Here is a 24,716-nt window from a genome sequence, read left to right on the forward strand (position 1 = left end):
TTGTCATTTTCAGTATCTAACATGAAGCTGATGAAACTTTTTTTGACCTTATAGCTAATCAAATCAAAGGTGCTCATTATTTTATGATCACAATTTAAAGAGGAAAAAGAAAAATGTTCAAAATAGGAAAAAAATGCAAAAGAGATTTCTGAAGTTTTAAATAAATCGCATTTTAAAATGGAAATGCAAATGATTTTTTAAAAAATAATTTGCAAACAGTAGCTCAGTTAAATCCCAGATGAATCAGAGGGCGTTGTGACAGGGTATGAGATCCTGATGCGTTTTTCCCAAGATGTTGCTTGGGAAAGGTCTGATTCACCTTTTTGACCATTAGAAATTTCTCATTGCCTCCTGTAATGTTTCCAGTGTTCTGTGGTGGTGGTTTTGTTTGATTTATTGTCCATACAATCTCCTTGAAAGCTCTCTTTAAAATATTACGGTAAAATGCTGGAGATACTGGCAGGAATATGAAGAATGTGCAGTGCATGCAGTTGAACCTCAGGTTTCTTGTTTCCTTTAAGCTCTGCCTTTCTGGAGGAGGGTAAGGAAGGGTGGGGCAGAGGTTTTGGAGCTGTGTCAGGAGTCAGGGATGCGTGTGTAGTGAGAGGTGATTGCTCTTCAGAGACACTGCATGTGTAGCTTAAACCTGTGGCTCCAGATCCAGCAGTGAAGAATTCTGACCTAACATTGTCATGTTAAAATGTCCTTCTTTTTTTTGTCCCCTCCCTTTTTTATTTTCTTTTTATTTTTTTTTTATTTTTAAACCAAACGTCACCAAGTATTGCATGCTACAAAAGGTAATAAATTATGAAAACCACAAAGAGTTAGCTGCCTGTGTTTAAGAGGTTCTGAAACTTGACAGGTTTCCTCTCTTGTTTTTCCTAACTCCCAACTCTCTTCCCACCTTTACTTGAGCATGACTGATAACTTAATTCCTCAGCTTTTCAAGGTGCTTTTTGCCTATGCAATTCGCACCAAGTAAAAATGATCTGCCATGTAAAGACTTTGCCTTTCTATTAGTCCTGGGAATTTACTTGGAGAAAGTGTCTCTATTTCTTGCTTCTAGTCACTGAAGTCACCAGTATGAGATGCTTGTTTTCGTTAGAGCAAACATAAACATGATTTTTCACTGCAAACATAACCTACTTTCAAACACCAGGCTCATATGGCATCCTGAAAAATGCTGCGTTGTTGTTTCCTTAGGTTTTCCATCAGGATATTTTACATTATAACAGTGTGTAGAGATTTGGCATGTTACTGCTTTTGGGCAAAGAATTATCATTTCAGGCAGAAGTATGTTTAATTAACACACCTTGCATGATTCATGCTAAAGATGGATGCTTGGGAGAGATTGGTAAACTTAACAGAACAAAGAAGAAATCATGTTGACACTGTCCCTGATAATCCAGCACGTTGTTAATTAAATCAGACGTGTCTTTAAAAAGGTCCCTCATTGGTTACAGGGACCACAGGATTTAGCACTGAGGAAAAAGGAAAGTCTCTTTTCCCTTCCATTCCCTGGAAGGAAACACAGCAGAAGGGCCTCAGGAAGCAGTAATTCATGTGGGAGCTGCTGGGGGATGCTGAGAGGAGAGGCTGTACAAAGGTTTGTTTTTCTCTCGTGGTTTCTCTTCCTTCATATGCAGATTGAGGTTTCTAAAGGGAACCATGAGTTTCGTATATGTAGTAAGAGTCTTCCAAGACATCGCGATGGTGACAGTTGATAACTGTCCACATCTAATTATGAAAGGACAAAAATATACCAATCATCTTAATTTGATGAGAGGAAAACCCATTAGGAGAAAGCTTTATAGTCAAAGGGTAGCAAAGGAGTGAAAAAGGCTTTTTTGGAAGTTTGGAGAATCTTTTGGAGTGTGACTTTAGAGCAGGATTTGTTTTGTACAACCCTACCCATCTAAATATTACATGTCCAAACTAATCATGCAGATTCTGCAATAAATGAGAGAGAGGCACATGCCAGGAAGTACCACATATGCTCAAGCATCCCTTAGCTAGATGGAGATGCCTCCACCCTCTGGAGATTTGCTGTCCTCCCAAACTAACTGCGGAGAGTCTTTCTTGTCTGTTACATGGCTAAAGTTAAATGAGTTAAATCTTAGCCTGTCCTAGATACTTTGCTGCTTAACATGTTGCATAACCTCTTAACTCTTTTCCAAATCAAAATGTGTCAAAAGGCCCTTTTCCTAGGTTTAAACTATTAGTTAAAAAAGCCTTTACAGAATTATTACTTAACCTGCTCTATTTTAACTTGTTTCTAAATAGAGGACACTCCTTGGATTATAAAGCATTCCAGGAACAATGGCAGATCCCATCCGCTGGGCCAGGTACCGTTGGCAGCGACTGATATCTACAGAAGGTAGAGAAGTTAGCAGCAGCAGCAACTCAAGTAGCAAGCGCTATCAATCATCAAAAACTGCCAGCAAACACAGGATAGTGATACCCTGTTTGGGACATTTTAAGGAAGAGTATGAAAAGGTATCAAAACTGTACATGAACAACAAAATACGGACTACTAAATATACTTTACTGAATTTTATACCACGGAATTTATTTGAACAATTTCACAGGTAAAGAACTGCTTTTATTTTGATTGTGGAAATTCTGCAGAAAATGAATCCTTTTATGTAAATGTGTGTATTAATATAGAGATGAGTATTCTAAAATTTATTATCTTTCCCAACCTGCCTATCACTTCTGAAAAGATCTGTGTTATTTGACCGAGGATTCTTGAGTATCATCAGTCTTGGGCTAATTCTTTTCTGCATTGCTTTTACCATTTACACTCATTCTACTCTTTGGATTGTTGAAATATTCTTTACTGTTGGAGCATTGCCACCCAGTAATCTGAAGTAGGATTTTCAGCTTGTTTCCTGCAAATATATTTTATCTTCTTCCCTCTCATGCCTTTCTCTGTTGACATTGTGTTTTTTTTTCTTCTCCTTGGAGGACAGCAAATTTGTAAAGTTATGTAGGGAGGTTGCAGGACAGCTTACTTTTAAAAATGTGTTGTATATATGCTCACAAAAGCCTCACTAGAAGACACATGCTTGGAGGGCAGGGATGGAAATACAGGAATAATATTGCTTTCTGCACCTTTTTAACACATATATTAAGCAGCTGTCCAGCCAAATAATCTGTCGACTGGAGAGTGAAAAAATAGTTGTGGATACTTAGTTCTTAAATAATACTTGGCATAAAGAAATGATAAATTACTGCTAAGTTAAGTCTCAATACAGCATGGAGTGGGGGAATAAGGATTACTGACTGCTAACACAGCCAACTCTCGTGTTTGCTCTTTGTTTCAGAGTTGCCAACTTGTATTTCCTATTTCTAGTTGTTCTAAACTGGGTTCCTCTGGTGGAAGCTTTCCAAAAAGAAATTACAATGCTACCTCTAATAGTGGTTCTGACAATTATTGCAGTGAAGGATGGTCTGGAAGACTACTCAAAATACAAAATGGATAAACAGATAAACAACTTACTAACCAGAGTGTATAGCAGGTAAGAGACAACAGCCTTTCTGGTTTATTGTTACTAAACTGATAATGAGTAAATGTAAGAAAAAAAAAATGATAGCTCTTCTGGTTTACTTTCTGGATGCTCAGAGAATCATAGAGTAACTTGGGATGAAAGGGGTCTCTGGAGGTCATCTATATAATCATACCCCCTGCTCAAAGCATGTCTAATTAGGTGAAGTTGCTCAGGGAGTTGTCTAGTTGGGTCTTGATCAGCTGCTTGGGTAAATAGGTATTAAATTAGTATAAAATTTGCTGGAATAAGTACTCTGGATGCGGCCAGAGTGTTCATGCATGATTTTGTACTGTTTTAACCAAGGCAGTTTGATTACTATTTTTAATATCTTAAAAATTGCTGTAGGGGTCATAGAAATGCAAGAGTTGCTAATTTGCCAATATATTGTTGAAGCTCACTAATGCTATCAGCATTATAATATTTTATTCAAATGCAATAACATTTCCTTTAAAAGAATAAGATCATTTTAGATTTGTGCGTATCACATAGTTTGGTACAAATGTTAGCAGCTCTTCCACAGTGCAGGACTTTAATAGTACAGACTGTAGGTGCAGCTTAGGAGTGGAGTGTGCTCATGGTGAGAGGTTTGCTGTCAGGCATTTATAATGTGTGGACAATAAAATAAAAAAAAAAATGAAATAAATAAATAATAAAAAAAAGGAGGTGTCAGGAAAGTAGACAGGTCATGTTATAAATTAGCACTGGCAAAAAATTGATTGTAGTGCATGTCAGTGGGGCCTACATCCCTCGTGTTTTTTCTACACCTGTCATAAAAGGATATTGCAAGACTCACACAAAGCCTGTAAACTACAAAGATAAAGGAAGTGTACTGGACTCTTCTTGCTCTGTGTTCATGGTGGGGAACAAGTGCATTTGGAAACTCACTTGTTATCTGCTGTAGTAGCTGTCGCAACCAACAGCACTGCAGAAGAAAACAGATTTGCAATTAGATACTTTAATGAGAAGGAGCTTGAAATCAATTTTGGCACTACAGCGCCTCTATGTTTGTGCTCTGATGTTAATGAATTTGTAAAAGACGCACCTTTTCCTAGTGAAGTCAAAGCACAAATGGAAAATAAACTTTTAAAAAGTCTTAATCTGTTAGCTGTTTTTTCCAAGCCCTAGACTTTTTTTTTTTTGCTGTAGACATGACCTTAATAGGCCTATGGAGCAGGATTGCAGTCTATTAATACATAACTATTAAATATATTGTCATATTACTGAGAAGATGGAATCTTTAGCTTTCTGGCATTTGCTATGTATTTTAAGAGCAAGCTCGTAACCACAGAAAGCATCAGAAAGCAATGTATCCTAGAATGGTTTGGGTTGGAAGAGACCATAAAGACCATGCATGGGCCCACTTCACAAGCCTGCGCACGTTCCCCTGGATGGCATCTGAAGTATCAACCGCACCACTCATCTTGGCATCATTTGCAAACTTGCTGGGGGTGCACTCAGTCCCATGTCCATGTCACTAATGAAAATATTAAACAGTCCTTGTCCTGATACAGACCCCAGAAGTCTTCACACTGATCTCCACGTGGACATTGAGCCACTGAAGAAACAACTTCATGTTCTGCAAACACAAATATTAACCTTGTTGCCTTTATGAGTTCTCAAATCCTTTCCGTCACATTTGGAGGGAGAGGTAAAAGAGTGCTGTTGCGGAGTGACCAGGGAATTCCATGCCACTCGGCATTCCATGCCACTCTTTGGACTCACTTTGCCTTCTTTGCCGGGAAAATTGGCCTACACAAAAAAATGTGTTGATATAGTTTTCAATACCAGAGGGGTGTTTCTAAGCAGAAAAGGTTATTAGTTTTCAGTTCCCTCAATCTCCTGAACTGATTTACTGTGTCAGCACTTTTGCAGATATAAGCAAGTAATTACAGAGGGAACATAAAACCAGGCTCAGTTTGATCAAAACTTAAGTTATAGCTTCAGTAACTATGAATCACATCCCATTCTACAAGTCTCCATTCCTTTTTCCTCTTTACTTTTATTCTTAGATTATTGGGGTTTTGTTTATTTGTTTGGTTGGTTTTTGTTAATTTACTTTAGAAATCTTTCCTTCTTTTTTTCCTTGTCTTCAAGGCAGTGTATTTGTATGAAAAGTTAATTGAGTGTTTTTAAATTCATACATCTTCTGATAGTCATTGCTGTAGCTTTAATTAAGTTTTACATGCTTTCTATTGTGCCAGTTTTTAATATGTGTAGAAAATAAGAAATGAACATCTTGAGGAGAAGCAGATATTTGGCTTATATTGGTTTAATTTTAAATCGGCTTTTGTTGCTTCCTGGTTTTGCTTTGCTTGCACTTGGAAAACAATATGCCAACCTCCACCTTATCTCCACTAGAGATATTGTAATCAATATACTGGTTGATTATGTGGACTTTGTGTCATCGCTTTGTAGAAAAGCATTTTGAAAGGATACTGTCAGATAGTGCAGGTCTGAAAGGTATGGATGCAAAGCTTGACAGAGGGAATATTTTACTGATGCTTTCTCTGTTATTAGAAGGGTCAGAAGCATTTTACATAGCTAGCACTTTGATTAAAGCTGATAGGTCAGTGCCAGTCCATAAGAAATTGCCGTATTACGCAGCTTGTTAGCTTATGTGTGTACCATGGAAGCTAGGTGCACATCCCAGCTCCCTGGTGTGACTGTACTTCTCAGCTAGGTAGGTCAGAATGAGATTCAGGAAAGGAAGCACAACCTGAAAGACAGCCCTGGCGCAGCCTGGACTATTCTCCAGTCTGGTTGACTGATAAATTGTGGAGAACATGCTCCTCCCTTTAAACATAGCTCTAGGGTTAGTCTGAGGGGCCTGAAGTCTTTCTGACTTCTCTGAGTGTGATAGGGTCTTCGTACCTTATGTTCAATAATAATAGAAAAAAATATATATAATATATTATATATATATATAAATATATATAAAAACCTATAAATAAAAATATTTATGTTCAGAGCATTAGTGAAGTGGTTGCTGAATATCCTTTGTTTACTGATAAATATTGGAATAATTAAAATATAGGAAGCAAGTGGGCTGAATTTTGAATAGAGCTAAAATAATTCTGGGAGGGGGACTGGAATTAATTCCCAGCAAAATAGGGCTGGGACCTCAGAGCTGAGTCTTTGTAATTATATTCACCTTGACATGATAGACCATCTCATCAGAGTTTTTAATGACTTGAAAGCCTAATTTAACAATGAGAGTCATTTTCTCTGAGCTTTCAGTTAGAGTTTATGAAAACAATTAATTAATTAAAATTTGATATGCATTTCAGGAAAGAGAAGAAATACATAGATGAATGCTGGAAAAATGTCAATGTTGGGGACTTCATCCGTCTTTCACGTAATGAAATCATTCCTGCTGACATGGTGCTGTTATATTCTAGTGACCTGGATGGGATCTGTTACATTGAAACTGCAAGCCTTGATGGAGAAACCAATCTAAAGCAGAGGCAGGTGGTGAGAGGATATTCAGAGCAGGTGATAATTGTGCATTTCTAGTGGCTTAAGCAAGTTGACATGACAGACAGCCAACTAAACAAAACAGCCCTCTAGATTGTATAGTGCTCATCAATCCCCATCTGAAAACAAAATAAGCAGGTAACATAGTTTTAATTTGTTGGTTGAGTTATTTGGAGCAAATACTTTTCTGCTCACTTATTCCAGAGAAACAGGGCCCAATTTCAAGTGATGCAAGACAGTAAAAATAACTATTCTGGTAAATGTCAAGTAGTTATTTATGGTGTATGTCATTTAATGGATGTGAAATTAGAACTTTTTGGAAGGGAGTTCTGTGCCACATAAAGACCTACAGAGAGGGATGGGTATATTCTTTTTTACTGTATTTCCAAATGTATTTTTAGCTTCAGTCCTAGTCTTTCTAGGATTTATAAAACCTTTGGAACTCTTCTAATTTTTCTGCTACAAGCCTACTGTGAACAGTATTGACTAGCTCATCTCTCCCTTTCAAGACTGAGCATCACCAACTCTTAGAGTTTCTACAGACCATGTAGTGATGAGAAATTAGTGGATATGTGCTTTTTTGCCTTTTTTTTAAGTTTTGGCAATTTAGAATAGCATTATTTATTTATTTATTTTTCTGGAAATGCTTCATTGACAATAGGAAAGAAATCACGAAGATAACCCAAGGGGCTTCATAGGTAACAGCTGGTAGGTAACAAGGCACAGAACAGTGTCTCCAAGCATCTTGGCTTTCCTAGAGAAATACACAAAACAACTGAGGACCTGTTCCCTAAGGATAATGAGTTATTTAGTGAACAAACATATTGCTCTGTTGTATTCAGTGCACTCAAATGTTTCTTCTTAATGCTTTAAGAAGGGATTAATCTCCATTTTCCTCCACACCTTGTATGGTTAGGTGAACCATGCGCAGATTCACTGGGGTGAGGAAGCTAATCTGTTAAATCACTGTGAGCAGTGAGTGTTTCCTCTTATGTTGTAAGAGAGGTCACAGGACTTCACTGTTCGGTTCCTTCTTACATGTTCAATGACTGAACCCAGTCCTAGCAGCATCCTCATAGCTAATGGAGAGGAAAGTGCTGTCCTTTTTTTCTAGGCAGCCTAAGAAAGCCAAGTTGATAAAAGAATTTGCCAGTTCTCCTTTTTTACCTTAGTTATACACCACATTCCTATGCTGTATTGTAAAGCCATACAGTTTGTCAGGAGTACTTCACAGCCAAAGCAGCAAACCTAGCGTTGGGAAGTTGCCTTTCTCCTTTTTCCGGTGAGACAGTCTATTGCAGGGACATTCATTTAAAGCTACCTTACTCAGTTCTTGTCTTTATTGTCCCCTTTCTTTTTGATGCTGCTTTAGGGACCTTTATGCAAAATCCAAGTAACATTTCTTCTGCCATAAAAAGGCTTCTCTTTTGTGCCAGGAAGCATAAGAAAGTGTCTCATGAAATAAGGCACAACATTTTCTACTTGCACTAGTTGATGAAAAGATTATAATGAAAAAAATATAGACTATACTTTTCTTATAGTCTGGGAAGATTTGAGTGCCCATACCAATATGTCTCCTTTTGGGTGTAGTTTTATTCACCTCTGTTTTATACTGGCAGAGTGTAGGCATAAATCCAGTGCCATCTATAAGTTACGCCCTGAGGTTCTAGGGTTGCTGTTTCATGGTATATTGCAAGAAGCTGCTACCAGCAGCTTCACTGGTATTAAGAATTGTTTGACCTCCCTCCCCCAAAAAAAAAAAAAAAAAAAAAACTGTTGTAACATACTACAGACATTTTGTATTTCCTGTACAGATAAACATAAGAAAGATCAGTGAAGACAGAGTGATCTTTCATAGATAATAATAAAATTTACAGAGTCTCTAGGTATTTGTCTAAGGCTACATTCATACTGATTTTCCTGACAGTGCAGGAAATCAATACAGCAAAATATAGCAGAATTTTTGAATCAAAACAACAAAGTATGTGCTAACGACAATATGTCTTCTGAGTTTCAAATTCAACTTAGGAGGCTGGGTCTCTTCCTCACAGTTGTTATTGTCCCAACGTGAAATCACCCAGCTGTGGAGGTGGAGTCATCTCAGAGACCTGTAACTATGTAGACGATGTTTTCAATTAAACCTGTGAATTACAGACTTTTCCTTGGAGTTTGGCACCTTAAAATTGGTCATTCTTTTTTTCTAAAGAGCAGAAGCAATGAATTCCCAAAGAGTCAGTGGGAGGTACTCAGCTTGGAAACAACTTTGTTACACTAGAGGCTAGATTTCCATGTGTCCTGACTGTACTCATAGTCCATTAATTACAAGTGCAATTGCAGGTAATTTTGAAGACCTGGTCTTTTGGTTTTTCATTCATTTCTTGTCAGGTTTCATTTTTAATAAGAAAATGTGTGTCACTTGGCCTTTCTCTTCACTGAAGAGCTCACCTGCTTTTCATTCACAGCATAAGCTTCTAGTCTTCCATAACAGCCCTTTCTTCAGTTCTGGTAAGGTTTAATCATCATTAAGAAGTTCTACCTGCTTTTTTGTGTTAGTACAGGTAGCGTCCTAGTCATGTTATCAGAAGCAGCAGCTCTTTGGAAGCAATTCGTAGAAGACAGTGACTTTTTCTTCATCATGGAAAAAAAATGTGGAAATCTCTGCTTTTCAGATGTTCTTAGTGCATTTTTTTGCTGCTTCCTCACTCTTCCACCCATTTCCTTCTCTGTGGTGTTCCTAAGATATCAGCATCTCAGCTGATACTTGCCAGGGTTTGACATTTGCTAGAAAGTCTTTCTATGCTGCTTAAGTCTGATATACCTGGGTTGCAGATCATTCACATAATCAGCTACTTAAAATATAGAAACTAAACTGTTAAATGGTGATATCTGAACCTGTGAATTTTAAGTTCCATCATATGTGGTCTGAGTTCTCTCTTTTTTTTTTTTTTTCTTTTTTTCTCAAATAACTTCAGGTCTCTGAAATTGATCCAGAAAAATTTTCCAGTAGAATAGAATGTGAAAGTCCAAACAATGACCTCAGTCGCTTCCGAGGCTTTGTGTAAGTAAGCTTGGTGGCTCTTTAAACAAATGTAATTTGCTTTGGTGCTCTCACTAATTTTCAGAAAACTTGTAATGTTTACTTCAAAAAATAATGACAATATGCATAGAAGTCTGTTTGCACCACTACATTTCTGAGTGCAGCCTGGCAGGCACTGCTCCAGTAGGGCTCTGAACAGCTGATTGTAAACTGGAAAAAAGCACTAGTGCTTTCTATTTCATATTAAATATTGTCAACATCTTAGTTCAGGCTGTTTTGCAGTTCTGTATTCCATATTTGAAATGTCTGTCCTAAGTCTGCTTTTAATGACATGTCATATCTGTATAGTATTCAGTCTAGACTGTGGCCTGACTGGCCAAGCTTCTTTGCTCAGGATTGGAAATGAGAAGAACTGGCTTCCTCTCCTACTGTGATGTGTTTTGTGTAATCCCCAGTGATTTGATCAAATTCCTTTTGAGCAGTATTGCCATATGTCTCTTCTCTTCTCATAGGTCTGTGATTTTTTGTGTAGGCAGTAAGAAAACAATTGTATTCCATGGAATGGCTGACTTTCAGTTTTTGAGAGGTATAATGTCTACATTTTTCGCCATGGGCAATTAAATGTTAGAAATATGAAAAGAAAAAGAGTTATATAAAAATCTTAGTCTGTGAGTTAAAACCTTGACAAAAAGTGGGCATACCTGCATTGGAAATCTGCCACAGGGGTTAAAATGCTCACAGCACTTTTAAAATGGGATTTCAAATTTTGTTTGATTTTTTTTCTCACGTTGGTAATTCAAATAGAAGTTATTTGCTTTCACACTTAGTGTTTGTCCCAAGGTCATTTCAGCAGTGTTGCCTACTTCCCATATGCTATCTGGCAAATGCCAGGCTTGTAAAAACATGGAAATTTTAATACAGTGCTTACATACTTAGATTTTCAAAGGTGATCTGGATTCATGTTACCCACTTCTTTTGAAAAGTCCAATGAGAAGTGTCAGAAAGGTAGTCAGTGACTGGTCACTTCTCCAGGTGATCTGTTCCCTAATGCTTTTTCAAAACCTGACTGGTAATTGCTGGAGTCCTACAGATGGAGTAATGAAAAATGTGCTTTTTTTCTTTTTTTTTCCAGTGAACATTCAAACAAGGATAGAGTGGGCCTCAGCAAGGAGAACTTACTGCTCCGAGGATGCACAGTAAGAAACACAGAAGCTGTTGTAGGCATTGTGGTATATGCAGGTGAGTGACCACCCTGGCTTTCACATATTGCAGTGCAAACAAGATGGGATTATGTGCCTTAAGAAATAGCATCGCACAAAGGCAAGGTAGCAGATTGAAAGCATGAATCCAGCAGAAGGCAACTGTAGCTAGAAGCATTTAAGAATGCATGTCTGAATTAAGTTTGTTTCTATTTTAAAAATGCAAAGGTTGATATGTCTGATTATTCATGGGAGGCAAGCTCTGTTTCATGTCCTTGTCCTCAACTGTTAACTGCAATGGCAAATCCAGGTTTTGAAATGGGCATGCAGATACTTACCTTTCTTGGGATTTTTACTGGTCCAAAATTGAAGTTAATGCTGTTCTTTAATACTCCATATCAAAGGGAAGATGTTTTATGACTAGACAATGTGATTTACTCTGCTAGATAATAGTGATGCAGGTGCAGAGTTTCGTGGAAAATATTAGAAATAGTATAGAAATTTTCAAGAATAGGTTTGTTTCTCTAGGAAGGAATATTATTGACAATATAAAGGATAACATAGCTGAGAAATTTTGGTTTAGCTTGTTCAGTTTTCATTAGGGTGGAAGTATTGTAGGACAGAATTACTGTAGGAGCAGTTCGTTGAGTCATATTTATAACCTCTTTTCACATATTAGTTAACAGAAATGTCCAGTTTCCCAGAGCTTTAGAAATTTAAAGGAATTTTGGTTCTAATACCTGCTAACAGAGAATTTCAACGTTTGTTGTGGTTACAGGTCATGAAACCAAAGCCATGCTGAATAACAGTGGACCTCACTACAAGCGCAGTAAATTGGAAAGAAAAGTGAATTCTGATATTCTTTGGTGTGTTCTGCTTCTAATTTTAATGTGTTTAACTGGTGCAGTAGGTAAGTGAGAATCTGCGGCATCCTGCTGTCTTCTCCTCTCAGCCTACACAAAAAAAGTGTTTTATTTTGGGGCTGTTTCATTTTAATAGCCCATTTCAGAAATTGCCTTCACTTATATCTAATTCTGCATCATCTGGGGGTTCTGCCAAGTTTTAGTTCATGTTGTCATGTTTAATCTGGAGTATGGTCAAGTGATATGTTCCTTGTGCTAGGTCTGGAACCCATTTCTCCAATTTGTTTTCTTTTTTTGCTCATTAATTGTTCTGTAAAACTCATACTTTGTGTTAGGATTGCTCAGGTAAAATGAGATGCATGTACAGTATTGCAGGGAGAGGCTGAGTTTGAGTAGTTATAAGGGTTCGTATTTTATGTATTCATTAAACAGTGAGCTTGAGTGCTGACATTTGAACAGACTAAATTTTATGATAAATCGAAAAGGTGTTTAAAAAAAAAAATCAGGCTACACTTAATAAACATGTCTGGCATCTCAAAACGTGTTAGATGAAGTTGCTTTTATAGCTGAGTTTTGAGTTTATGATAAGAAACTAAGCTTGTGATCTCTTCTGGGTCAGTTTTTATCTCCCAAGGCTATAAACTGGACAGAGTGGCTTGATGACATGCTTTTCAGAGGTTAACTGAAACCTGAACAAGCTAAGATGAGACATTTAATTGTTAGGGTATTAAAAAAAAAAAAGTTTGTGAACTATAGTTAGTATTTTCTGAGTTCTGGGACATACTGTATAGATGTACTATTGACACCAAGGAAGTAAAGCCTTTATTCATGTGTGCACTTAATCCATTTTAATGGGGTTCCTGTTGAGAAAAAAAAGGAAAAGAGAAAATAGTAGTTTAGAAGCTTAGAAAGAACTGCAGAGTATAACAGCTAACACCATGACCCTGAACTGTGGTACAGTCTACATAAGTGATTCACATTATCTTGTTCTTGTTTTCAAGGCCATGGAATTTGGTTAAGTAGGTACTCAGAAATACCTTTTTTTAACATCCCTGATCCAGATGGGAAATTGATTCCTCCAGCATTAGCAGGGTTCAACATGTTCTGGACAATGATCATTTTATTACAGGTAACTTTTGTTGGCTTTGAGCATGGGCCATATCCTGATCTCACATATATCCTTGAAGTAACTCTCTGGCTTCCATAGAATTACTTCATGTTTGTAACGAGCCAAAGAAGTTGCTTTCATTTAATCCCCTTGTTTTGTTTTGGTAGGTCTTGATCCCAATTTCTCTCTATGTTTCAATTGAGATTGTCAAGTTGGGACAAATTTATTTAATACAGAATGACATGGATTTTTACCATGAGAAAACAGACTCTACGATTCAGTGTCGATCACTGAATATTGCTGAAGACCTTGGCCAAATTCAGTATATCTTCTCTGATAAGACTGGAACACTCACTGAAAATAAGATGGTTTTTCGGCGATGCAGCATTGCAGGACAGGAGTATTGCCATGAAGAAAATGGTAAGATACTAAACCCATGCTCATTACATGTCCTTTTTCTGTTCTCAGAGAAGCTAAAAGTTTTGACAAGGTCAGGTGAAATCTGTGTGGCAGTACGTACTCACGGAAGGTGTGAATTTAGACAGGTCCTACTTGCATCTTTCCCCATGGTTTGGATCATTTCATATACAGTGTTCTAAGAGGCATGAAGGCATATATAAGGTGCTGCTTTGCAGATAGCTACATTTGAGCATATTTGATACCATAAAAACAAATTCTCCTTACTTGATCTAGAGAAAATCATTCCGATGGCATTTTGGTTCTCTTCTTGCAATATTCGGAAACAGACCACTGGAAAAATGCCCATCTAGACTTTCCTCTTTCTTTTAAACAAGAATGCCTATGCTTGACCAATTTTTTAGGGTTCAAACATCCTGTTCAGTGCTATAGCAGTATACCAGCTTTATGTATTATATTTTAAAGCTCTGGTTTAACATGCTGTTTACTTTGAGGGTACAGTAACCCAAGTAAATACACGCTGAAGACGAAGCTTTAACAATAATATTAAAGTACAAGTTAAGCAGATGTGTGTGCATGGGCATGTTAAGGCTACAAAAGTAAGTACTTCCATCAAAAATAATGAATGTTGTATTCTTACTTAGATTTTTACAAACCTGTTTTATCCCAAAAGTCAAAAAGCAGCATTAATGGATAGTTGCTGCCTCATTGTCTAATATCTTAATATCCCTCAATACATGTTTCATGGAAGCCTACTTTTGAAGCTTTCTGGGAGCCAGGAGAATATTCAGCTCCAGACACAGGAGAAAGCTATCCAGAGTTACATAAAGTATTTTATTCAATTACATGTTTTATTAACTAGACAAAAACACAGATTTTATTACCATTACGGTATGTAAGTATTAGTGACTGCAGACGTGCTCTTTCACGGGTGGGTAATGCAAGGATCCTTTATGAGATCAAAGATGAAGTGCTGACAGGTGGGCACATGAATCACAACTGTGTATTAACCTTCCCCCTGTGGTTTTGCTGCCAGATGGAACTGCTTACTTTCTGCAAGCAAAAGGCACACCCTGCTGGCCACCACAGTGAATCACTTCAGTCCTTCTTTTGTTCATTGTCACAGGAACAGATGATTACAAACCATTTTAATAATTTCCTCGTGTATTTTGAAAATTATGTGGTGTGATTGTCCTGATGCTTCTTTGGCTTTGCATAATTATACTGGGAGGGATGACAAGAGCAAAGTGAGAAGAAAAGTCCTTAAGTTTCAAACTTGGTGAATGAATAACTTAAATAAAAAAAGTATATTTTCAGAGCATTTCCTAAAAGAACAAAAAGTGTTTCAGAAGAGATAAATCAAAGACTAGTGAGAATGATTTAGCTGTGGCTGATGTAGGTCTCATTGTGCCATGGGATGTCTACCAGAAACTTCCCCTAGGAGTTGACTTCAGTTATCTTCCAAAAATACCAGAGTGTTTATAATTATGTTCATAATTATTTCCTGTTGTACCTTGGCTTTTACCTGGAAATGAAGCATGTGCTTCTTCCTAACCAGTCTAGAAATTATGTGCCCTGAGAATCATTCTGCAAAATGTTGAAGGTCCTGCATTTAGCTCTGATCCACACTTGTTTGGTTGCACAAAGCTGCCACTTGCAAGGCTCCTTTTACATGCGGTACGAGTTGCACTGCAAGACAGTGCAGCCTTTTGCATACAAATCACTTAGTCTGTAGAAATATTTCTGTGTTTATATCTGTGTTGTCCAGGATAAAGGGATGCACATGAGGGAAGCACACAACAGCAATGACTATGATGTGGTATAATCCTCCATATAGGTGCCCACATGTGATGTTCCATCTAAAGTAACACATGCCTTTAGACCTTGGCAGCAGAGCAGTGCAATGTCATAAGCAGTGCCACATTTGTTACTTCAGACAGAAGTGCATGCTTCTCTGGGAGTATAAGTGGATGTGTGGTGTCCAAACCTGTCTGTACAGACGTATTGTTACCATTCTTTTTGAACTTTTTTTAATGTGTCTTCAAGACTTCCAGTCATGGCCAATTCATTACTTTCTCAGGCATTCTGTTTGATTGTTTCACATCCCTAACAAAGTTTTACTGCTGTCTAATCTGAGTTTGCCTTGCCATAATTTAGGCCCATTGTGTCTTCTGTTGCTCACAGTATGCACAGAAGTTAAGCTATTTCCTTTCTCTGTGCAATTGCACTTTATGTACTTGGAAACTACTGTTTGGTTCCCTTCAATGTTTCCTTCTGGAGGCTATGTAACTCCAGATTACTCTGGTATTTCCATGTAGCACAGTGTATCTAAAACCATGACCACTCTTGCTTCCTTTTCTGGATTCTCTCCAGTACACTGTCTCTCTTGATGTGTAGTGTCCCAAACAGCAAGTCAGTATGATACTATGGTTTGATTTTTAATAAATGGTGGATTATTCTCAACTATGTACTAAATGGCTTATTTTAAAATCAAGTTTTATTTAAGGAGCCTCCAGACAGTGTTTTAGACAAATTCCTTTTTGCTCATGGAACAATGATTTTCTTTCCATTTCTATAGCAAAGAGGTTGGAGTCTTATCAAGAGATGGATTCAGAAGATGAGGATTCAGCTGATGCCCAATATGCTTCCTTGAACCATATGTCAAAAAGAAGGGGTCACAGCTACAGAGCTGTGAATGAATCTTTGAACAAAAAGTATTTGGATCAGTTACCTGGTAGTTACCCTGCGGCAGGAAGGGAAAATTCAGCAAGTGATGTTCCCCATGCAGGACATGTTGCTTTCAGCAGCCGCATTGTAAGTAAAAGTTGTTGGTTTTAATACTAAATTTCTGAAGAAACTCACGAAGGAACATTTTTTTTTACCTCTGTTTGAACAAAGTCCTTGTCATATAGGGGATCCTTTATCTTCCATCAAAATGAGAGCTCCAGTGATTGCTTGGCTGCGATCCCCTGTTTACAGCTGACATTGCAGATGTTCATTGGGTTACAAAGATGTATGCTTTGATTCTTGTTGGTGCGATTCCGTGATCACTCCAGCTAAAATGACCAGTTTCATCTTCAATAACAGTTTGTTCTTTTGCCTTAAGAAGTTTCAGGATTTTGTTTTGATTTTAATAAGAAATACCTAGATAACCAGTACTTATCCCATTGTACTTAATGGAAATTACCAGGATTAAAAACTCTGCTTCTTTACCTGAAGGTGTTTAAATAGCATTGGTCTTACTTAATCTCTGTTGAAGTGCCTGTGAAGTAGATCTCTACTGATTATTGTCCAGGCCTGTAGTTTGCTATTTGCAACAAATGGCACAAGGCAGTGAAAAGGTCGGAGTGTTGCTTTATTTCCTAGTATAATCAACTCAGCACCTGACAGGAATGGCTCTTTACTTAGGAAGGAAGTTGTATGTGCATCTAAGCTTCATTTGTCCTTAACTGATTTTATCTCCAGACACTGAGATTATTTGAAAGCTTCTACCATTGGTTTCTTGAATCAGCTGTCATTAGTGTCTGGGGAATGGGGAACGATTATTTTCTTCTGATACAGCATTTTTTAAATAAGTCTAGAAAAAAATTGCAACACTGAAATTGTATGTGCAAGAATCATTTGGGACTTCCAGGGTTTATATACTAATTGACAGTTCTGTTTAATCAATAGGAAACGGATGTTGTACCAGACACACAGCTGCTGGAGAAGTTCAGTCAGATTTCTTCTCATTCCTATCAACAATCAGAAGATGCCATCAGCAAGTTATCTTTGGAGACAGTGTACATCATTGACTTCTTTATTGCTCTGGCAATCTGTAATACTGTTGTAGTTTCAGTCCCCAATCAGCCACGTCAGAAGGTAAGAAAGTGTATTCATCTGTATGGGCATGTTTTTAAGGAAACAAGTTCCCTTTTGGTTGACTACAAAAGGAAAAAAAACAATTAACTGGCATTTAAATGCTGGCAAGTTTCTTCCAATACAGAAAAACTTAGATTGAATATTTTTCTTCTGTATACAGATTGTAGAATCCTAGAATGGTTTGGGTTGGAAGAGACCTTAAAGACCATCCAGTTACAACCCCTAACACAGGCAGGGACAACTCCCACTAGATCAGGTTGTTCAAAGTCACATCCAGCATGGCCTTGAACACTTTTAGGAATGGGGCATCCACAGCTTCCCTGGGCAACCTGTTCCAGTGCCTCATCGCCCTCTGAGTGAGTTACTTATATCCAATCTGAATCTACCCTCGTAATTCAAAACCACTACCCCTTGTCCTGTGACTACACTCCCTAATAAAGGGTTACTCCCATCTTTCCTGTAGGCTCCCTTTAGGTACTGGAAGGCTGGAATAAGGTCTCCTTGGAGTTTTCTCTGGGTTGAACAACAGCTCTCTCAAACCCCTCTTCATAGGAGAGGTGCTCCATCCCTCGCATCATCCTCGTGGCCCTCCTCTGGACTGGCTAAACTTGTTAAATGATACCAGTGTGGCTAGAGCACTTGCAGTGAAGGCTGAGGCAAAAAAAGTTGTTGAGTATCTCAGCCTTCTGATTTATATATATGTATATATATACACATACATAAATACATATATATCAGATATAATGATGTGTGTTATCTTCGTCTTTTGAAAAAAAATAAACCTGAGGCATATGCAGAATTAGATTTTGGTGTCCATGTAGGTAGTCAACCTACACTTATGGCTAGAGATTTTTTCAAAATGTGTAGAAATAAGTACCACATATGTATAAAGAAGCCTAGTATTCCCAGACAAGTCAGCATAGTGGGCAGCCTACAGGTGCGTGTGTGGATTGGGCAGCTATGTTAAAAATATACTACCCAATCTGCATTTAAGAGTGGTGTAGAAAGCTGTGCAGGTGAGATTTTCATATTTTTTTTTTTTTTTTTTTAGAATAAAATGTCTGGATAACTTGTTAGCAGGGGAAAATATCTCCAAGTAGTAGCTGGACTGGGAGAAGCAATATGGCACAAGGTTTGAGTTCACGGTTAGGGAATGAAAAAGACAAAGCTCAAGAGAACAAAAGTTTTCAGTGTTCCCTGAGGGAGAGGCGATGAAAGGATGTTCCTAGTCTCTGCCCCCATGATGCTGAATAGAGACATGCTACAACTTGCATGCAGCTGAGAGAGAATTGAAGCCAGTCTTTCATTTCTTGATTCATTTCAGTGGCAAAGGATAACGTGCTTCTCGGTGATAACTCATTCTTAGCCCTTCAACAGTAATGAGAAATGAATGTCAGCCATGCACACTTTGTTCCTCATTTGTAAGCTATTAGTGGCCAAAGTGCTTTGCATAACAGTAAACCCATTATTTTGTAACACTGATTGACGGCAACTGGCTTTTTTAAATTCAGACATGAACAAAAAAAAAAGTATTGGTAAGGTACTGTATTTTAACATTATTTGTAGCTAGCTACTGTGAGGACTATGGAGTTGGTTTATTCTTCACAACTATCTTTCCAACTCAGAACAAGGATTAAAGTATTTAATTCCATTTGCCACAACTTTTAAAAGTTATAATGTCATACTGCCTGTTCCATTACTTAAGCATTTTTAAAGAGAAGTATTACATGGAATCAGACTTTGAATACACACAGTTTTCAGATCTGAAGTATTTCTACAGTTAGGTGATTTGAATAGGCGAAGCTCATACAGAACCTATTTTCTGTACTTATGTGGTAATATGTTTAATTGAGCTAGCCATTTTTAATATAAGCAATCAAAATAATCCTAAATTTTAAATCACATTTGTTAAGAAATATATATACTTTGCTTACAAACTATATGTGTTTTATAAGAACTGTTCTTTAATGAAATAACATGTGAAGAATTTAAGATGTATACTTTCTTTTTTCTGTTCCAGATGAGACATTCTTCACTGGGTAGGATGCCTATTAAATCCCTTGAGGAAATCAGGCAGATGTTCCAGCGGTTGTCAGTCCGGAGACTAAGTTCCTCCCCACTTCCAAGCATAAAAGAGTCATCATCTGAAAGCCCAAATAGCTTTGTGAGCAAACTGTCTATTTTCAGAATGAAACTTGCTTCACCTGCTTTGGATGGAGCTGCTCAAAGGGCTGCTGAGCCTCACAACCCTGACAGCCCAGAAAATCCTCAACTACCTGAAGAACTAGATGTCGTGAAAGTAGCTGCAGGCAGCGAACACCACAGTGCTGGGTCATCTATGAAAGGGTCATCTCCCTTACCTAAACTGTGTTATGAAGCTGAGAGTCCAGATGAAGCTGCCTTGGTTCATGCTGCTAGGGCTTATAAATGTGTTTTAAAGTCTAGGACTCCTGATCAAGTAACTGTAGACTTCACAGGTCTGGGATCTTTAACATTTCAACTCTTGCATATCCTGCCTTTTGACTCAGTGAGAAAAAGGATGTCAGTGGTGGTTCGGCACCCAGTCTCCAACAAAGTGGTGGTGTACACAAAAGGTGCAGACTCAGTCATGATGGATTTGTTGGGAACTGCATCTGAAGGTAATTGTAGAACTTCTAATTCTTTGCTCACATTTGTCATTCTTCAGAACAGTTGAAGAGTCTTGAATTTTTAACTGAAGGTACTAAAGCAAAAGTATTACATGTATACGTAAGAAACATGTGCCTACATATATTTAAGCTCAGGAGCTGTTCCAAGGGATTTTGTAATGTTTGGAAAATGATTAAATTCAATCTTTAAAGGTTCACAGTCTGCAGGAGGGAGTTTGGTTTCTGTGTTCCATGGTGTATCTCAGTGAGGAAGAGGAATGTTCCCATTCCAAGAGCATATTTTAACTAATCCATTACAAGGTCTAGACAAAAAGCCTCTGCAGTCCACAGGGTGAAAAAGTACCTCCAAAATCTGTGTCGTCTTATTAGGGGCATAATTTAACACCTGGAGCTATTCTTCCTTACTTTGACTTTCAAGGTAAACTTGGAATCTAACTTTTGCATGTCCAAAATAAAATGAGTCAAATGCCTCTCTGAATAGTCCACTTGATAATGGATATTTTTTTAAAAAGCCTCTCCGTGTCTACCCTTTTAGCTCCCTCCCACTACAGTATTGAACATAAAGCTGCTTTGCTGTCTGTGGCCCAGTTCATTTTAGAAAATCATTTTATTTTAGAAAAATGTTTTGATATGCTAGTGTGTACAAACACATATCAGTACCAGACTGGTTCCCCTCAGTGCTTGTGCAAATAGGCACACTGCCTGCTTGCTAAAGATACAGTCACAGTACATCATAACATTTTTATGTTTTTAAATCATATTTAGACCTTCAAAATTTTCTAATAAATTTAGTTTAGGAATGCAAATTTAATTTGCTTTCTTTGCTTTTTGTTTGTTTGTTTTTTTTTAATAATTGTAGGCACTAAGAATTCAGAAATGGAACAAAAGAAGATTAAAGAGAGAACTCAGAAGCATTTGGATGACTATGCCAGAAGGGGACTGCGCACTCTTTGTATTGCTAAAAAGGTATTGACTTTTTCTTATGTGTTTGCAAGAATGTTTATTTACAGTCCATGACCAACAGGAGCGGCAGCACCAATGGAGCAAATCTCACAACTTCTGAACAGATGTTCCCATTGCCACATTTCATTTATCCTGAAGTTCTTTCAGCGGGAATTTTTAAGTTGACACAAATCAATTAGTTCAGTTAGGTTGGCATAGCTGTTGTCAGTTTGAGATGTCAGATAGCTTAATAGTCTAATTCTAACACTGGGGGTGGAAGGTGACTTGATTTTTTTAACGAGTCCTGAGCAGGTCTCCTCATATGAAACTTGTCCTGGTTGGAATTTTTTTGCAGACACAGAAAACAAATTAAGTCAAGCCTGTTTGGGTTTCACACGGTTTGTAGTGTTAAAAGATCTGGATGCAAAACCATGTGATGTTTTGAGATTCCATTTTAAATTAAAGCTGCTTAGAAGTAAAAATCCATAGGAGTTGAAAGAGGCAGGAAAATTCTTTACAAACCCTCACGCAAAGTGGAAGCACAGGCTATGTAGCTGTACAGGCTGTATATAGTTGTGCAGTGATTCTGTGGCTGTGTCAGTGAGGCAATTAAAGAACAGTAGAGAGTATACTGTGATCCTTAGCCTCCCTGCCTTCCATCTAAATGGAAATATATCAGGCAGCTACAGCTGCCTGCAAGCTTCTGGTAAGCAACCTGACCTGTGAAGCCTGGCAAAGTAATCGAAAACTATGAATATCATCCTGTCTGTGGGCACCCTGGGGCACACATATACTGCACTGTTGGGCTGCCTGGCTAGGTTTAGTATGTGGACAGCAGAGGTGGCTCTGAGGATATTTTGCAGGCACATTTGAAAATGAAATGTAGGTACATCCTGTGTGTTTTCTTTCCCTCTGTAGGTGATGAGCGATGAGGAATATACAGAGTGGTTAAATCATCATTTTCTAGCAGAAACCAGCATTGACAATAGGGAGGAGCTGCTGCTTGAATCTGCCATCAGGCTTGAGACCAAACTAACTTTGCTTGGTAAGTAGAAAATGCTGTAATTCACAGGAAACTCCTTATGATGGTTATAATCTGAGTTTACCTGCAGAGAGCTGTATGAACCTCAGTTTGTGTAATACGTAGCTTTCTACAGATCCTGAATTTATTGTCACTCCTGAATTCTCATAAATCTTGCTGGTAAGTTCATTTGAGTTGCAAAACCAGCTGAAGGCAGCTGTTGATCTTCTATTATTTATAAAGTATAATGCTTTGCTGATTGTTTTATTATTCTTTTTTTCTCCTGTGCTCACTAGACTTTCTGAGTGTCATCATCATAAGCATGTGAAATAGTAGTAAAAAACCCCAGGCTTGACAGGGTAAACGCAGGGATCCCACTTCTGGGCATGTTTTTTATCATTGCATATCTACCATGCCCTAAATTAAAGATAGTGAAACTGTCTTCTGTTGGATTAAGAGATCGAGTACCTCAGAAAGGGAGCATTAAGTATACAGAGTGCCCAAGTTGAAACCACTACTTTTTTTTCCTCTTCCCTTGATGTCTGACAGTGTCTGTCAGAGGAGCTTGCATCTTCCTTCCTGCCTCTTGTGTTGACTTCTGACTTGCATCAAAATAAAAGCAGAGTGCAGAGCAAGGAGCTGGAGATGTTCATTTCCCAGGTGGCCAGTGGGCATGAGCTCTATACCCTTGTTGGCAGTTACCTATTAAAGAAATTGCTGTAACATCAGAAGTCTGCCTCACCTTTTGGCCCTTAGCCATCCCATATGACAGTCAGCACTTGGTATACTAGTTGCTCACCAGAATCCTTCACTAGAAACACAGTTGGAGGGGAAGCTTTGCTGAGAGGTTTTTTTACTGTTTGTCTTTCAGAATGAACCTAGCTGTAACTGGCTGAGGTTTCTTTCTGAGAAACTGTCTTAGCTTGAGTATCCCTCAAGCCACACCATGTCTCCTGGTTATGATTTTGTACTGAAAATGTCCTGTACCATATCATAGGCATCGCTGCTTTTCAGAGATGGTTTTGCTTTATGCTGATGTCATGTTACCTGATTGGTAACAGAACAGAAGATTTTTTAAGCTCATTTTAGGGATGCAATTCTGCATGCTGTGCACAGCAGAGAAGAGGATATCACTATTAAACGTATTTTTGTCAGCAGTCTTTCTATAAGTGCTAAGACACGGCACAGTACAGTTTTACATATTGTCAACTGCAAAGCTGATCCAAGGTTCCATTCTCCAGTTGCTTTTTTGTCTTCCTCTTCATTGTTTTTGGAGGGGTGGGTTTGTCAGTTTGTTTTTGCCCTTAGACACATATCCATTTTATGTACTAGGAGATATGTCTGGGCGAGTATTTTGCCAAGAGCAGCTATTCACCAGGCTTATAAAATCCCTGCCAGAGCTGGGAACCTGGGAGGAGAACCAAGGTATAGTCAACTTGTCCTCTTCAAAGTGGGGCTTAACATAGGAAGGATCAAGATCACAGGTGAAAGAAAGTTTTATGTAGTCTGAAGCTGGAGGGAGTGGGAATAATGGAGTATATCTGTCAGGAGAAGCCTGGGAGTCTGCATCCCACAGCCACTATGGGTTGAAACAACCATGAGAATGAGAAAGATTTTATTAAGAGGGTCTTGTGAGGAGCTGGAGGCCAGTGAGTGTGTGTCAACAAGCTTGCATGTGATGGGCTTTGGGACAGAAAGGTGAGGAAGGGGGAGATTCCTAAGCATATCCCTGTAAAGTCTGTTTGGGGTTATGGATACACATAGGGACCATCTTGCAGGCTTGGTTCTGGAAATACATCAACACTAATCCTTCTGTTTGTCTAAATTAAGGTGCCACTGGCATTGAAGATCGCCTGCAGGACGGTGTTCCAGACACAATACAGGCATTACGGAAAGCGGGAATAAAAATATGGATGCTGACAGGTGACAAGAGAGAAACAGCTGTCAACATTGCCTATGCTTGTAAACTGCTGGAGCCAGATGACAAAATCTTCACTCTCAAATCACAAAGTAGAGTGTGTAGAAAATTACGCTTTTTTTTCAATTTATGGGGAAGGTGTTTGGTTTTCTCTGCCAAAAAAAATGCAGTCAGACAATATTGCAGGACAATACAGAAAAATAATATATTTTCTGTTTTTCCATCTCACCAAAGATAGCATGATTTATTGGAAGATGGAAATATTAGAAAATTGACGGTTTGCTTCTTTGTGGGTAAAATATAATTTATATATGTTTCCTTACATAGTCCATAAATGGCCATTAATTATCTTAACTGATTACTTAATTGCTGTTTGTGTTAGGTGAGGGAGTGACACACTTCAAATTTCATTAGACATTTCAGGTGGATGTAAGGTTGCAGCATATTAGCGATATAAGAGTTACTGTGATGCATATTGTATTAAATTAAGTTTTCTGCTGCTTTGTCATACACTCCCTCAATGCCACTTAACTTGCATAAATGTACTAGGAATTGTCTCTTTTAAATGCATTGCACAAAGTTTTAAAAAAAAATAATATGCCAACAATTTTATTAGAGAAAAAGCCACCTTCTTTTCACCACACAGTAGTTGAGCCACATGATAAAGAGTGGTTAAA

At 38.0% G+C, this 24,716-nt stretch overlaps 1 protein-coding gene across 2 annotated transcripts in view; it reads left to right on the top strand.

The window, feature by feature from the left end:
* Positions 1-24,716, top strand: part of ATP10D (ATPase phospholipid transporting 10D (putative)) — a 41,737-nt gene that overhangs the window by 6,360 nt on the left and 10,661 nt on the right. For both annotated transcript variants that reach the window (XM_084516694.1, XM_084516693.1), the window contains exons 2-15: positions 2,284-2,588; positions 3,327-3,521; positions 6,839-7,043; positions 9,998-10,083; positions 11,195-11,301; positions 12,040-12,171; positions 13,126-13,253; positions 13,400-13,652; positions 16,228-16,463; positions 17,322-17,510; positions 19,531-20,149; positions 21,018-21,124; positions 22,019-22,145; positions 23,952-24,136. In XM_084516694.1, the coding sequence (XP_084372820.1) occupies positions 2,320-2,588; positions 3,327-3,521; positions 6,839-7,043; positions 9,998-10,083; positions 11,195-11,301; positions 12,040-12,171; positions 13,126-13,253; positions 13,400-13,652; positions 16,228-16,463; positions 17,322-17,510; positions 19,531-20,149; positions 21,018-21,124; positions 22,019-22,145; positions 23,952-24,136 (2,838 nt within the window). In that variant the 5' untranslated portion in view covers positions 2,284-2,319. The remainder of the gene's footprint in view (positions 1-2,283; positions 2,589-3,326; positions 3,522-6,838; positions 7,044-9,997; positions 10,084-11,194; positions 11,302-12,039; positions 12,172-13,125; positions 13,254-13,399; positions 13,653-16,227; positions 16,464-17,321; positions 17,511-19,530; positions 20,150-21,017; positions 21,125-22,018; positions 22,146-23,951; positions 24,137-24,716) is intronic.

The sequence above is a fragment of the Aythya ferina genome, assembly GCF_964211825.1.
Source record: "Aythya ferina genome assembly, chromosome: 4".
Lineage (NCBI taxonomy): Eukaryota > Metazoa > Chordata > Aves > Anseriformes > Anatidae > Aythya > Aythya ferina.